The sequence below is a fragment of the Geotrypetes seraphini genome, chromosome 5, assembly GCF_902459505.1.
Source record: "Geotrypetes seraphini chromosome 5, aGeoSer1.1, whole genome shotgun sequence".
Classification (NCBI taxonomy): domain Eukaryota; kingdom Metazoa; phylum Chordata; class Amphibia; order Gymnophiona; family Dermophiidae; genus Geotrypetes; species Geotrypetes seraphini.
Window position 1 is genome coordinate 172688024 of NC_047088.1, and position 16929 is coordinate 172704952.

The following is a 16929-nucleotide window of genomic DNA, read 5'->3' on the forward strand; positions in this document are numbered from 1 at the left end:
TTAAATTTTTAGCTACTTCTCAATTCTCCATCTCCTCTCAGTCCCAAGCTCTCCCATTTCCCATCTCACTCCTTTCCCATCCTCCTATTTCATTCTATCTACTCCCCATTACTACATTTCTACCACTGCATTCACTGTTTTCTCACTCATCTAGTCATTTCCCTTTTGACCTCATACAGAAGGCCCACCACTTTCAGAATTCCCTTCCCTCTCTCCAATGATCAGACAATATCTCCTTGTCCATTTCTCTCCTTCCTCTAGCATCTTATTATCCCAGCTCTCTTCCCTCCTGCCTCCCATGGGTCCAGGGCCGGATTTAGATGAAAAGAGGCCCTAGGCTATTCCACTTATGAGACCCTTTCACCTCCCATTTTTAAGTTTGTAAATTACATGAGAGATAATCAAATACATCATTACTGTGATATATATCAATATGTTAAATGAAACATGTTGTTATTGGTACTAACCTTTATATAAAATGTGACACGGATAATAAATAAAAAAAAGTCGAGAACACTTATTTGGACATTTATTCTCAGCACCATATATAGTACTTGTAACAATAACTAATCAAACATAACAAACAACATTGCCCCTTCCTATGTCCATAGTGCCCCCAGTGCGTCCTTCCTCACCTCACCCCCCCTCCGATGCCCGCCTGCCTCCCATTCCCCTTCCATTGAACACCCCCCATGCCCTCCTGCCTGCCTTCCATTAAACCCCCCACCCCCCCTCCGATGCCAGCCTGCCTGCCTCCCATCCCCCTTCCACTGAAACCCCCCACCCCACCCCACCCCCCGATGCCAGTCTGGGCCGCCCTGTCCTGACGGATCCACGTTTTGCCTCTCTCCCCGCGGGGCTGGGCTTTGCCCAGCTGTTTCCGGACTGACGTCTTTCCCTCCCCGATCCTCCTCCCAGAGCGAGAAAAAGAAAGGGAGAAGCCGAGTCGGCGCCCCGTTGCGGCCGGAGCCGGTTCCGATCCCGAAGCGTAGAATTTCTCCTTATTTTCGGTTCAGTGTTTTAGTGTTCACTGTTTTTAGAATAGTGTAATTTTAATTTTGCTAACAATTTGAATGTAGGCCCTTCTTGATTTTGAGGACCTAGGCTGAAGCCTAGTTAGCCTATAGGAAAATCCAGTCCTGCATGGGTCCATCTGTCCTTCTCTCTCCCCATGGTCCAACATTTTGCTCCCTCTCTTTTCTGTTGTTGTTCTTCCCTCCCCTCATGATGCTGAACAATAAGATGGAAGGGGAAAAAGATACTGCATCTCTCTCTCTCTTTTAATAATTTATATTCTGCATATCCTACAATTCTATGTGGATTACAAGCTATTCAGGTACTCAAGCATTTTATCCTAACTGTCCCAGTGGGTTTCCACTCTATCTAATGTACCTGGGGAAATGGGGATTAAGTGACTTGCCCAGGGTCACAAGGAGCAGTGCAGGATTTGAACCCACAACCTCTAACCACTACACCACCCACTTCCACCACCAAGTCTAACATTTCTCCCTCCCTTCCATCCTCAGGTCCAACTTCCCTCCTTTCTCTTCCCAACTGCCCCCATCCCATATCTCTCTCTGCCTACCTACCTACCTCTCTTCCTCCCCCAGGTCCACCATCTCTCTCTTTCTCTTCCCAACAGTTCTCTCTTCAAGTATCTCTTTCCCTCTTCCTCCACCCCACATCAGGTCCAGCTTCTTTCCCTTCAGACCACTGCCCACCATCTCTCTTTCTGTCCTCTGTTTCCAGCCCCAAAAGCTCTCCCTCCAGGCCCAATCTGGCACTTCTTTTAATACCTTCCCCTTTTTTCCTTTTTAAAAAAAAAAGTCCAGGAGGATTCTACAGCTCAGCATGTTCCCCACCTCCCTTCCCTCCTTGCCGATCCAATGTTGCCCTCATCTTCTGTCATGCTGAAAACTCAATGATTCAGAAACGTTGCCCGCAGTTCTCCTTCCTGCTTTCCATCTGCCAAGGCCTGTCTCCAATGATGCAACTTCCTATTTCCACCCAGGTGGACCACGGCCGACGGAAAGCAGGAAGGGGAGCCGCGGGCAAAGTTTCTGAATCACTGTTGAGGGTGACATCAGACTGGCGTGGAGAGAAGGGGGAAGGCATGCTGGGCGACAGGGGTCCCCCAGAGCCTTAGGGCCTAGGGCAGCTGTCCTGTATGCCCACCCCTAACACCAGCCCTGCCACCTCCCACTGTTCAGCATCTCCAGATCGACACACCCCCTAAGCAGCAGCAGTAGTGGCTGGGCTGTTCGAAGCAGTTGTTGTGAACAGGCTGTTTGTGGCCTACTCCACCAGGGCATCTTTCTGCTGCGTCATCAGTGGCATGGCAGAGGGAAGGCCCCAGCAGCACAGGCAACCTGTTCAGAGCGCTGCTTCTAACAGCCCAATCACTGCTGCTGCTGCTTTAGAAGGCAGCTATCTGAGAGATCTATGTCAGTTATATCAACCCAGTCGGCAGATTGGAAGGCCTGACATCAGCACTGCCAGAAGGGAAAGTTTGTGGACCATGACTCCAAGGTTGGTCTGCACCTGGGGCGGACCCCCACTCCCTCAGTATGCCAATGCCTCCATCTCTATATTTAGATGGCTGAAAATATCCTTAATGAATTAGGACAATAGGCTTAAACAATATTTTCTTACAAGGTGCTGTTAGTTATTCACCCAAGATGATGTTGTGGATCACCCTTAATACCTTGTAACTAAGGTGTACCAATCAATTTTTCATGGCCCTCAGAGATGCCACCCAGGGATCAACACGATCATATCCCTCGGCTTTACACACCCAATCGTCATCGGGTCAATATCTAATATCTAATGTGAAAGTGATGTATAGATTTTAACGTTTATTTTTTTCTTTTTCTTATTTTCTTGTGTATAGTAAACTCTTATTACTAATTTTAAAACAATAAATATGTATCCCTTACCAACTGCTACTTACCATCCCGGTGAAGCTAAGTATCTACCTTAAACTCATAGTCATATTTATTGTTTTAAAATTAGTAATAAGAGTTTACTATACACAAGAAAATAAGAAAAAGAAAAAAATAAACGTTAAAATCTATACATCACTTTCACATTAGATATTAGATATTGACCCGATGACGATTGGGTGTGTAAAGCCGAGGGATATGATCGTGTTGATCCCTGGGTGGTATCTCTGAGGGCCATGAAAAATTGATTGGTACACCTTAGTTACAAGATATTAAGGGTGATCCACAACATCATCTTGGGTGAAAATATCCTTAGGCACATACTTCCAAATTACTTGAAACTCCTTGATTACGCACATAATATAAACAAGACAAATGTAATTCTTTTTGCATAAGCATTTTCATACAAATATATGGCAACAAGTTCTAAAATATGACATATGACAACATAGTACAAATGAAATTCAAGTATATGAGAAAATGAACAAGTAGAGGCAATGTAAAATTGATAGAGATAGTGAAACTTATTCTGGGTAGAAGAGAAACACAAAGGAGAATGAAGGTTACCTGATTTTTGGCACTGGACAATCTTATCTTGGATGCTTTCTGTCAGCTCTATAAGGCATCTGCTTTCATGAATCATCTGTCAGGTAATGGAAAAAAAAGTTTGCCATTACTAGGTTTTATTCAAATAGCCAAGGTTTCTCAAGTTTATTAGTTCTTAATCTGGTATTTATTTATTTTAAAAAATTTATAGACCACTTAAATCTAAGCATTACACAAGAACATACATAATATTAAAAACAAACAACATAAAACTTAATCCCCTCTTCTACTAAACCATGCTAGCAGTTATAGCGTGGGGAGCCGCGCTGCTCCCGATGCTCATAGCGTTCTTATGAGCGTCGGGAGCAGCGCAGGTCATTCAACGCGGCTCTCGGCACTAAAAAACCGCTAGCGCAGTTTAGTAGAAGAGGCCCAAAAGTCTTTGCAGTTCTCATGAACTTGATGTTACAAAATCTATATCAGAATCCAAGTTCTCTTATTTTTAACAGTTCTCATGGACTTATCGATAAGGCAATTTTGTAACAATAACAATATCCCCCTTCATATACTATATGAAGGCATCCACAAATAGTTGAGTTTTCAACAATCTCTTAAAGATCAAACGATCCGTGCTTAATATTATTGTCCCTGGAAGGGAATTCCATAATTTTGCACCAGCTATGGAAAACATGGACTTTTTTGATCTTACATAATAAACTCACTCTTTCTTGTCAGTTATCAATTTCATGTTGCCCTCCGACCTCAACCTTCTACTTAGTTGATAGATTTTCCAGATGTTTTGAAAACACAATGGAACAGACGAATATAAAACTTGGTGCACTATCGAGAGCACTTTGTAATATATTCGCTGTTGCAAAGGGAGCCAATGTAGAAAATTGGAACGCTCTTCCGGAGTCTGTCATAGGGGAAAATACCCTCCAGGGATTCAAGACAAAGTTAGACAAGTTCCTGCTGAACCAGAACATACGCAGGTAGGGCTAGTCTCAGTTAGGGTGCTGGTCTTTGACCAAGGGCCGCCGCGTGAGCGGACTGCTGGGCATGATGGACCACTGGTCTGACCCAACAGCGGCAATTTTTATGTTCTTAATGTAGTTGTTTCAACACTGGAGTGATATGTGCTGTTCTAGGTATACCACCAATCAACCTTGCAGCAGAGTTCATCAATTGTTGCAGGGCCTTGCATTTTATCTTAGGCACACCAATAATAATCCAATCTAGTTAATATCAGTGCTTGAACCACAGATTGAAAATCACATGGCGAGAGCATCATTTCTAATCTGTAAAGAATATGCAATTTGCATAACCTCCCTGAACAACCTTGAGGATTTGTATACTGTACATGCACAAACTGTGCTGCCTTTTCCATGATGTATCTACAGAACTGAGGATAGTCATCTCATAAGTTAACAACCTTCATATGTAATCCAAAACATGCCTTGCACCAAATAATTTATCCCTAGAACATGCTGGGGCTCAGTGTGGAAAGTGAGGGGAGAAGAGCCCAAGGCCTACCTGGGTGGGGCTGGGTGCGGAGCTGGAGGTAGAATAGGATAGGGCTGGAAGTAGAACAGGGCAGGGCTGGAGGTGGAACTGGGCTGGCTCATGTGTCCAATTCCTGGTACAGCACATGTGAAGAAGCCCATAGGAACTGAAAGGGCTTCATCACATTTGCTGTGTGGTGATCCCTAACATGGGTTTGTAAAAGGGGCCTATATTAGTAAATGCTGCGGGATTCATAGATCCAAAGGAAATGTGTTTTGGGCATGGTTTTTGGCAGGATGACAGTTTTCCCTGTTGGCTTTTGCCTCTCCTGTGAGGCAAATATAAGAGTCAGCAAAGTGCTCATTTCAGCTAGGGCTCTATAGCAGTGATTTGTTTATTGGTTATGGGGCTGGAGGAGTTGCCATACAGTGAGAGATTAGAGAAACTGGGCCTCTTCTCCCTTGAAAAGAGGAGACTGAGAAGAGACATGATCAAAACATTCAAGATAATGAAGGGAATAGACATAGTAGATAAAGACAGGTTGTTCACCCTCTCCAAGGTAGAGAGAATGAGAGGGCACTCTCTAAAGTTAAAAGGGGATAGATTCCGTACAAACGTAAGGAAGTTCTTCTTCACCCAGAGAGTGGTGGAAAACTGGAACACTCTTCCGGAGTCTGTTATAGGGGAAAATACCCTCCAGGGTTTCAAGACAAAGTTGAACAAGTTCCTGCTAAACTGGAACGTACACAGGTGAGGTTGGACTCATTTAGAGCACTGGTCTTTGACCTAAGCGCTGCCGCGTGAGCGGACTGCTGGGCAGGATGGACCACTGGTATGGCCCAGCAGCTGCAGTTCTTATGTTCTTATGATGCACCGGGGATAGGTCTAAGGCTCTGAATGGAACGCTCTTCCAGAGGCTGTTATAGGGAAAAACACCCTCCATGGATTCAAGACAAAGTTAGACAAGTTCCTGCTGAACCAGAACATACACAGGTAAGGCTAGACTCAGTTAGGGCACTGGTCTTTGACCTAAGGGCTGCCACGGGAGCAGACTGCTGGGCATGATGGACCACTGGTCTGATCCAGCAGCAGCAATTCTTATGTTCTTATTAACTGCATTTACTTAGACATTGGTGCCAGTGCTTGTATATTCAAACCCACTAAGTGATCACTTTTTATTTTATTTTTTTTAATGGTTGCTCTTGCTGTTTATTTAGGAAATACATGCTTATTTCTCACAGCCCTATATATATTTTTTTTATAAAAGACTCTCTCTGGTTGGTGGGCTTTTTTGTAATGTAGGCTTGAAATTGTGAATATTATGACTTGAACATACTTTTTTCTGATTTAGGTGTCCTTTGTAAAATGAGGTTTCATATCAAGCAGTACATCTTTATCCATATGTTTTTTTACACTTTCAAAAAATTTTAATAAAACAGGTAAGGCTAAACTGTATATCAGTTTATCATAATGAGGGATGTCCATTATGGTTTTGTCCAGTTTCTCAGAAAAGGCATTCATGACATCACCATGATGAGTTATAGTGGGGACATAAAGAGAAATTCTATAAGCAAGACCCACATTTAAATGCTACTTAAAAATACAAGTACATGTAAGTGTATACTTAGGTGCATAAGTGGCTGCAAAGCAAGTAAGCTCTATTCTGTATGGGTGTGCGTAAGTCATTTTAGAAGGGCTGTTCGCATTTGAGATGTGCACAGACATCTAAGTTTATCTTGGATAAATGTCCAAGGTTCCGTTTTACAAAGCCAGGACATGCATTTCAAAAACTCAAGTACATATAAATGGCAGGGGACATGGTCTGGGTGTGCTAAAAGAAACACATTTTTCCCCATTTGAGAAAGGGAATAAACATTCATTTATTTATTTAATTCAATTTCTATCCTGTCCTCCCAGTAGCTCAGAACGATTACAAGCCAACATTCACAGTGGAATACATTTGGACACCACAGTGACTATATGGCAACTTAAGTACAAGTTTAGATGAATGGAGAAAAGAGAGCAGAAAGGAAGGGGGTATTTAAGGGAGGGGGAAGGGGGGTTGATTGCAGCTGGATTTTTAGACTAACATCAGGAGCGACGCCTGCTACCAAGCATGTTTAGGTTTTGACAACTGCTCAGGTTGAACAGCACTCCTTTGGAGGGACAAAGGGAGGCTGTCCCCTTAATCTCCCAGTGTTTTTTTCTCCTAAAAAGGCCAGACTGGCAACAGATATCATCAGTCTCTGTGACAACATCAGGAAAATATGTAAATGCTGGTTTTCAACGTAAGAAATTTTTGATATTTATTCATCACATGCACGTTCATCTCTCCTGTATTTTAGAAGAAGCTCTATTGGTGAAACATGAGACATTCTACCTGGATATAACAATTCTGACTTCTATGTCCTTTCTCATGTAGGACTACGTACATGTGTGTAAATTCAAGGAGATGTTCATATGGATGGAGCATGGGAAGAGAGTGGGTGGAGCTGTCACTTATGCACACAACTTACACAGTAGTGTAAGTTATATGCATCCTTGAAGTGTTTACTTACGCCAGCTCTATGATTGGTTTAACTATAAGCACATAAATTAGGCTTTTAGGTCAGTTGCAATTATTTTGTAAATTCCTGAAAACTTTGTTGTTCTCGCAATTTTTAAATTCAGTCTCAATGAAATGATGATATTATTTTTCTTATGCTTTTATTATATACTTTAGTTTTTAATTAGTTCTTCCTTCTCCTATGTTTTCTGCTATGTACTCTAGTCTTAATTATATGTGAACCGAGTCGAGCTCCACTGGAAGATGACCTGGTATTTAAACCATAGATTAGATTAGATAAATGTTAGGCTTGGTTAGGCTAGTATTATTTAACAGTATCTGGACACTTAGATGCCATTATAGAATAGGCTCTCACTGTGCGGCATCAAGTCACCTAAAAGTGGGCACCCATAATCACTAACAATTGAAGTGTGCCTACTGTTGGCTTTATTTATGCAACTGGATAGTAATCTTTTTTCATTCCTTTTGAAATTTTATCCAGACTAATATGCAAAAAACAAAAGGAATTGACCCCAAAATATCCACAAAGAAGAAAATCCAGAGAAAACCAAAAAAACTCTGTGGAGTGACGATGTTCCCAAATGGACTTTATTTGAAAGTATCAAAGTTCCAAAGATACACTAAAATCATCCACATAAAATAATTCCATCCACATAAAAGTAAATCATCCACATAAGAGCCTTAAAGGACCTAGTCCGCTAGGGATACAGGACCCAACACGGTCTGCGTTTTGACAAAAAGTCTTCTTCAGGGGTCCCTGGGGGTCCTATAAAGGTGAGTACGTGGGAAACAATTGTGTGGTGAGCCGGAAGTGAGAAGTGTTTTTTGCATATTAGTTTTTTGGTTTTATCCAGACTAATATGCCAGAGATGTATGAATGAAAGCCCACTCCAGATATTCTCAGTTCCCTTTTAGTTTTCCCTATCCAACTGAAAGTGTACTCTACACAAACGTCTACAAGACTTGATCCTCTAAGAGTAGGGATGCCAGATTTTCCAATCAGAAAATCCTGACCCCTAGACCTGTCCCCAGGCCCACCCCAAAAGGAGGACATCTGGTAAACCCTATCTAAGAGTCACGTTTTATACAGTGCTGCTAACTCAATATTGTTTTTCTTGAATACTCTGTCTAATAGAGCAGTTTATCTTACCTGTATACAGTGGCATAGCAAGGGTGGGAGGCGCCCGGGGAGGTGGTGCCCTCCCCCCCAGCACCCTTCTCTCCTTCCGTGCCAAACACCCCTCCCCCCCACTCCTTCTGCACCTCCATGCCACACTCGCACCCTCCTTCCCACCCCATACCTCTTTAAATCTCTGCCACTGTGAGCAGCTTCTCTGGCCTGCTGCTCGCACTGGCATTTGCTTTCCCTTTGACGTCACTTCCTGGCCCCTCCAATGAAGTCACTCATATATTAATGTGAATCCACTATTCAAAGAAATCCAAGCCCTGCCTGGGGTCTCATGCACTGCATTTTTCTAGAAGTTGATGGAAACCCAAACCCAAAGGCTGGGTTTCCATCTGCCATTTTGCAAGATGTTTATTGTTCAGTAACAGTGCATATCAGATTTCATGAACTTGAATTAACAGGCAGCAACTCCAATTCAGAGATGCTGTTATCCAGTTCACATTATTCTAACCAACTTTAACATATAGGCAGCCGTCAGACAGAGACTTTTAATGTTCTTTACCTAGGCTGGGGAGATTCATGCATCCATTCTCACATCCCCTGGTGCATGAAATTACCCCCAGGCTACACAAAGTATAGATTCCATTTTCTGAAAGGTTTTTGTGGAAACACGCTAATTATAGAATACAACTGTATAATCACTGTGATCAAAAGATGTGTCCAACATTACACATCAAAGCACATTGCTGCAAGGATTTGAAAGTCAATTTTGTTTTGAATACTGAAAAAATCAAATTGAAAAGAAAGCTTATCTTATCAGAATCCCTTTCTTCAAGGGCAAATTGAAGTACAATTATAGACTTGGAACTCATGCTTCCTTACACCTTTAAAGATATATTTGGGTTTTTTATTATATTCCCTTACTCCTCCAATCCTTGTCTACACATCTTAGTCTAATGCATATTTCCTGATTTGCAGACCTTGTGGTTCATAACATACCTTATGTACAGTACAATGCTGACCTATAACTTAAAAGTAAAGATAGGAATTGAATGAGCGCTGGAGTATTTACCTTGCCAGCCTGCAGTAAAAAGCTCTACCATGGTTTAAGTAAAAGGAGCCCTTAGCTGGTTGCCATTTAGCAATTTTTAAACCATACATCTGAGAATAAAAAAATGTTTCTTTTCTAGCAATCAACATTTCTATGAATTTATTAAAAATGAAACATCTAGTGCAGATTTTTGACTTAAAATAAATTTCACTTTTGTATTCTATGGTACACAAAACCACCCAAAGACACAATAAATCTAGCATGCACTTTAGTCAGGTTAGCTGTAGTTGTAGGGCCATTAGACCATACTGTACATATTATATGGCATTCTAGCTATTTCTGGAAAACAATCAGGAAAGCTAAAATGCTTTGTGTTATAAAATATGCAGTAAAGCTTTCAAACATGCAGTAATTACATGCATCACTAGTCAAACTTCGACAACCAACTGAAAAGCACTGCTAGCAAACTTATTTTCAAATTAGCTCAGCTATTCCTCCTTGGCATTATGTTTCTCTCAAAATGCTAGACAAAAAAAGTAAGAGTAATTTTATGACAGGGCAACTCTGGTCATAGGCCAAGAAAGTACCTATTTTTTTCCTATGTAAGAGCATTAAGCACTTAACACTTGGTTAAAATGCAGAAACAGGTTACGATGTGACTGTGTTTATTGCTTATTCATAGACTTGATATATACCACATTCCAAAATATGTCAATGCAGTTCACAACACAAAATAAAACAAGGGGTTTTGTAGTACTCTATCTGTGTTTGCAAGTTAAAACTGCACATTAGTGAATACTTTAGAATTTTTTATCATGAGCAGGTATGAAAGCATTAGCCAGCTAGCATATTAAGCTTGCTGCTTGCTAACTAGCTCATGCAGATTTAACATGAGACCACTTACTGCCTCGGTTAATTGCTTCTGATTAACCTGGAGCAGATACTGTATGCTAATCTGAATATTAATGCATGACCTACAACATACAAAAAACAGTGGGAAGGCTCCTTCTTGATGCAACATTAATTTTGGGCTTGCTGCGCATTAAAATTCTTTACTATAGTATATTAAAGTGCAAAACTTACTGTATTTTAAAAGAATGGAGCCTATGTGACTTTGTAAAATACTAGCACTAATTCAGCAGAAATTGCACTGACATTGAAGGCCACCAACATTAATGCTAGCTCATAAAGTACACAAATATGCATTTTATGAAATATGCATATATATATTGTGACCCCACTCATGCTCCACCTAAACTCGTCTCCTAACATGTCTACTCTACAAATGTAAAGATGTAAAGAGGCATATCATTTTGGAATAGATGGTTTGTGTACCTCTGATCGCAAGATCCTATATAGAGAACCTCATTTACATTTTTCTGCTCCGCCTCCCCTCACTTTAGGCCAGTGGTCTCAAACTCGCGGCCCGGGGGCAACATGCGGCCCGCCAGGTACTATTTTGAGGCCCTCGGTATGTTTATCAAAATCACAAAAGAACAATAAAACAGTTTCTTGATCATAAGTATCTTTATCTATAAATTACAATATTATTATTAAGACTTAGCCAAAAGTAAGATTTATAAACTAGAATGAGTTTTACCTCATGCAAAATTGTCATTTCTTTAATAAGACATTAACTATTTTTTTCTGAGGCCCTCCAAGTACCTACAAATCCCAAAATGTGGCCCTGCAAAGGGTTTGAGTTTGAGACCACTGCTCTAGGCTATCCTGTAAATCCTCAGTTTGTATCAAAGCAGATGATCAGCCCTAGAGAAGAAATACAACAGGTAGGGGTACGGGAACTCTCTTCAAGAAACAAGTCTGTTCTGCTCATATGACAATATTACGAAAAAATCAAGAAATATTTAAACATTTCACCTTGTAACAAGGTGGAAGAACAGGCCACCTACCTGAGTGCAACCTGTACTAACAGTCTTGGAGTTCTTAAAGATACACCATGGTCTCTTCACAATAGTAGTGGTCCCCCCCTATCCTTGACTGTAGTGGACAGAGGAAAGAAACAAGGTATCTGGTAATATGGACATGTCTGAGAAAGCAAGCAGGCTAATGAACATCTGACAGGGTGGGCTTCCAGAATGATGTGCCTATTTACTAGAAAGAAGATTATCAAGGTAAGTACCTAATCTTTCCTTCTAGTGCAATAGGCACATCATTCTGGAACAGATAGGTCATATCAAAGCAGTCCCCTAGAATCTAGGGCAGGACAGGTGAGCCTGTTGAAAGTACTAAAGATTCAAATGCTGATACATCCAATCCGTGGAATGGGCCTTTATGGCCAATGTAGCTGAAGAAATTGCACTATGAATCCATCTAGAAATGGTCACTTTTGAAGCCAGCCGGCACTGGCGGTTAACTCCTGCTAGCACAAAGAGCAGGGATGGTGTGCATCTATCAAAGAAGGGAAGAATTGTCTTCGCCAACAGGCTAATTAATCTACTGACGAGGGCTTTAAACTAGAAATGATGTGGCAGAGTTATCAAAGCTCCCGGGTGAGTATAAGCACTTAGGTAAGTAAATCACTGAATACCTCTATACGTTTGGGGAAAGGGGGCAATGTCTGGAAAGCAGAATACTGTATATTAATGCTCAAAGTATGGGAAACAAGATTCTAGATCTAGAAGCTGTGATGGAAGAGGAGGAGTTGGATATAGTAAAATATGCAGTAAAGCTTTCAAACATGCAGTAAAAAAAAAAGGAATTGGTTATTGGTTATTGGATAGAAAACAGAGGGTAGGGTTAAATGGTCATTTTTCTCTTTGGAGGAGAGTAAACAGTGGAGTGCTGCAGGGGTCTCTACTGGGACCAGTGCTATTTAACTTATTTATAAATGATCTGGAAATTGGAAAGATGTATTATGTGATTAAATTTGCAGATGACACTAAACTGTTCAAAGCTGTTAAAACGCATGCAGATTGTGAAAAATTGTAGATAGACCATAGGAAATTGGAAGAATGGGCATCCAAGTGGCAGATGAAATTTAATCTTGATAAATGCAAGATGATGCACATTGAGAAGAATAACCCAAACCACAGTTATCGGATTCTAGGGTCCACCTTGGGGATTAGCGCCCAAGAAAAGGATCTGGGTGTCCTTGTAGACAATACGATGAAACCTACCCAATGGGTAGTGGCAGCCAAAAAAGCAAACAAGATGCTAGGAATTATTTTTAAAGGGAAGGTTAACAACAGTAAGCATGTTATAATGTCTCTGTATCGCTCCATGGTGAAACCTCACCTGGAGAACTGGGTTCATAGACAAAACCGCCGAAGACAAAGGCGCGCGCTGACAACTGAGCGCAAGACGGAAGCACGTGCCAAAGAAAAAGAGTGTTTTTAGGGGCTCCGACGGGGGTTTTTGTTGGGGAACCCCCCCACTTTACTTAATACAGATCGCGGTGGCGTTGTTGTGAGGGGTTTGGGGGGTTGTAACCGCCCTCATTATACTGGAAACGTAACTGTTTCCCTGTTTTTTAGGGAAAAAGTGAAGTTTTCAGTAAAATGCGGGGGGTTACAAAACCCTAAACCCCCCCACAACGCCCCCACAACGCGGCGAGATCTGTATAAAGTAAAGTAGGGGGTTCCCTTTAAAACAGTCATTTTCTTTGGCGCGCGCCTCCACGTTGCGCTCAATTGTCTGCGCCCACCTTTGTCCCGGCGCGCTTTTGACCTGACACCGGAGTACTGTGTTCAATTCTGGTCTCCTTATCTCAAGAAAAGGTTCAGAAAAGAGCAATAGTTTATGACTATTTCATTTACACAGAAATAAGGTTGCAAACCAGTTAATTTTGTAAAGGCAGACCCTTAAAACCAGCAACAAAAAAGCTCTGTTTTGGCTACTCCAGGCTCCCTGCCCCTACAACTAACAGTTCTCCCTTCTCATTGTAGCTTCAAACCATTATCATATGAATTTTCATTAGCTCTATTTAGAAAATAAGCACTCTAATAGCATTCTTCTTGCTTATTTAATTGAAAACCTAAGTTTACAGTTCTAATACTTTAATGGGCTTTTTCAAGATTTAGGGTTCATTATAACCAGTGGTAAATCATATATTGTAATGGAAAAGAGGGTGACTTCTCCACAGTTCAAGACTGTCCAGGTTTATCTTTGGATGGGCTACACTGAGAATCTACTATTACCATATATACTCGAATATAAACCAAGATTTTTGGGCCAAAAAAGTGGCCCAAAATGGAGGTCTCAGTTTATATTAGTCTACCAACCCTCCCTCTCAGTAGCTTCCCTTCTTATCACCTCTACTACTGTCAGCTCCCCCCCTCCCCGAACTGGCAGTTCCCCCCTTGTCAGCAATTTCCCCCCTTGTCAGGAATATGGATTGCAGCCAAGGCCAGAAAAACACTCCAGATTAATATTAAGGAGAAGCATAATAATATTCTCTTTATGTACTTCGCTGAATCAAGCAAGACCATAAGGGACCTTAGGATGTATACATAATACATGGAGGTATTAATTTATTTCCATCTTTCTCTCTTTAGTATTCTGTCTTTCTGTATTTCTTTGTTCAGTGAACACGCATTGTAATATTCTGTGTCTTTCCTTTGTCTAAAGAGTTCGCACCAAAAGATCCTCATGGCCTAATTGATAACAGATGTTCTTGAGCTAGTTAGCTTGGAGCATATCTGATTTCACATCCATTTCTGGGTATAGAAGAAAGTGAATATGTTCTAAAGTATCGACTATGTGATAGAAATGGGTGTGGAGTATTTGGGGCCCTGAATGCTTATGAGAATGTGTTTGATTATATGTGTGAATGTATGTTTAAACATGAGAATTGGTTTTGAAAATGGTATTTTTATATATTTCAATCCTGAAGAAATCCTGAAAGGCCACATCTGCAGTTTGACCTATCTGACCTTTCAGCTAGCCTACTTGTGAAGGGAGGGCTGTTCGGCCGCATAGGAATTTCCATTAAGGGAGGGTTCCTTTAGCCCATATTGGGAGTTCTTGTTAGGGAAGGTTATATATGTTTTTTTCTTTTTGTGTCTGTGAAATTCCAGACTGTCAGTTTTCTCCAAAGCACCTGACAGAGAGTTGATTTGAGATTCAAACTTTTCCTCTAATGTGTTATGCATTCAAAAATTGCAGTGTATGATTTGTAAAACTTTTCTTAAGCCTGGTAACTATGTTAAAAGGAATTTTCTTTGTTCAAAAAACTTAAGGACGGCCTCTCTCTTAGTTGATTGGTTGACAGGTGTGATGTCATACTAAGCACTGCAAAAGTATATAAGTGAACTTTGGGGCGTTTATTCTTGGAGTTCATATTTGTCAGGAAAGATGTATTTTGACATGCCTGGCTATGTATGACCCCATTGTATAAATGGGCTAATGAATCGAAATTTGCTGTTGACTTGGAAACATTTGTGCAATTATCATTATTCCCCGGCAACTAAGGGTAGGGTTTGGTAGGTTACCCTGCTCAATAGATAGATAGATGTATTGTGTGAAACTTGTAGCCAGCTGTAACCGCTTTTAATGGACCCTGGTCAAACTAACAGTTGTTAAAATAAAATTAAACAGAAAACAATATAACTGGTGCTGTACATCCTCAAATAACATACACAAGATCACCAGCTACTACATTTTAAATAAATACCATCCTAAATTGAATATTACTACTAATCCAATTATGGCCTGAATCAAAGTATAGGTCAGGAGCAATGAGGAGTCAAAGTAGGCCTTAATATTCTTATTGTAACATTTCTCACATACCCCCTCCTTTCCTAACACTTAGCATAGGTTTTACCACCAGCAGTGGCGGTAACTGCTCCAATGCTCATGCAATTTCTATGAGTGTCGGAGCAGTTACCACTGCTGCCAGCGCTAAAACCCGCACTACGCGTTAGTAAAGGAGGGGGATAGTTTGCTAACTCATAATAAGGCAGGCAAATTCTTGTTAGCTTCCAAACTTTGTAAGGGGACTTAGTAGTAGGTTTTGTACTAATCCAAAAAATTTCAGTCCCCTGACAGGTTTTGTTGGGCTGTAGCACTTGGACAAAGTGCTGTTTTGTTTTATGCGGCACATTGCACTCTGAACGTGACCTCCATTCAGCCACCTGTAAGTCTCGAACCAATGGAGATTCAGCTGAAAAATATTTTGCATGATCTAGTTTTAGACCCTGGTGAATGTTCACACAAAATTTTATTCAGTTTCAAGGAGGTCAAGCCTGGTCGATTTTCAAAATTAATCCACTTGACATAGAATGACCCTTAAGGGAGATACCTATATCAGAAATGGTATTTAAAGGTGACAGTTTGGAAGAACTGAAACAAATCTCAGTGGACCTGGAAGATATAATAGAGCAAACTGACCAATTAGAGTACCAAGTCAACTGAACTGAATGGTATACAGAATGCTGAAATATTCAAGTGAAATTTGCAGACCTACCATAAGTAGTTTGAAACTCTCATTAAAATAATTTGTGGTCCTGAAGATTGTAGTCTCACCATTCATTTTTGTTTCCTTTATTTTCTTTGACTTGGCACCTTAGATTTTGTGGGGCAGGTGAGCACTAGCCCGAATATAAGCCGAGACCCCCATTTTTGGGCCATTTTTTTGCCCAAACATTTTGGCTTATATTTAGAAACATAGAAAGATGACGGCAGAAAAGGGCTACAGCCCATCAAGTCTGCCCACTATACTGACCCACCCCCTTAAGTCTATATCCTAGTGACCCTATTCCTTATCTTCATCCTCGTAGGGATCCCACGTAGGTATCCCATTTATTCTTAAAGTCTGGGACGCTGCTGGCCTCGATCACCTGCACTGGAAGCTTGTTCCAATGATCTATCACTCTTTCCGTGAAGAAGTACTTCCTGGCATCACCATGAAATTTCCCTCCCCTGAGTTTGAGCGGATGCCCTCTTGTGGCTGAGGGTCCTTTGAGAAAGAAAATATCATCTTCCACCTCGACACGTCCCGTGATGTACTTAAATGTCTCAATCATGTCTCCCCTCTCCCTATGTTCTTCGAGAGTGTAGAGCTGCAATTTGTTCAGTCTTTCTTCGTATGAGAGACCCCTGAGCCCCGAGACCATCCTGGTGGCCATCCGCTGAACCGATTCAATTCTGAGCACATCTTTATGGTAATGTGGCCTCCAGAATTGCACACAGTATTCCAGATGAGGTCTCACCATGGCTCTGTACAGCGGCATTATGA

General features: G+C 41.1%; 1 protein-coding gene across 3 annotated transcripts in view; it reads right to left on the reverse strand.

Annotated features, from left to right (window-relative positions):
• PLCL1 (phospholipase C like 1 (inactive)) overlaps positions 1-16929 on the reverse strand; it is a 654229-nt gene that overhangs the window by 69840 nt on the left and 567460 nt on the right. For all 3 annotated transcript variants that reach the window (XM_033945219.1, XM_033945218.1, XM_033945220.1), the window contains one exon: positions 3510-3585. In XM_033945219.1, the coding sequence (XP_033801110.1) occupies positions 3510-3585 (76 nt within the window). The remainder of the gene's footprint in view (positions 1-3509; positions 3586-16929) is intronic.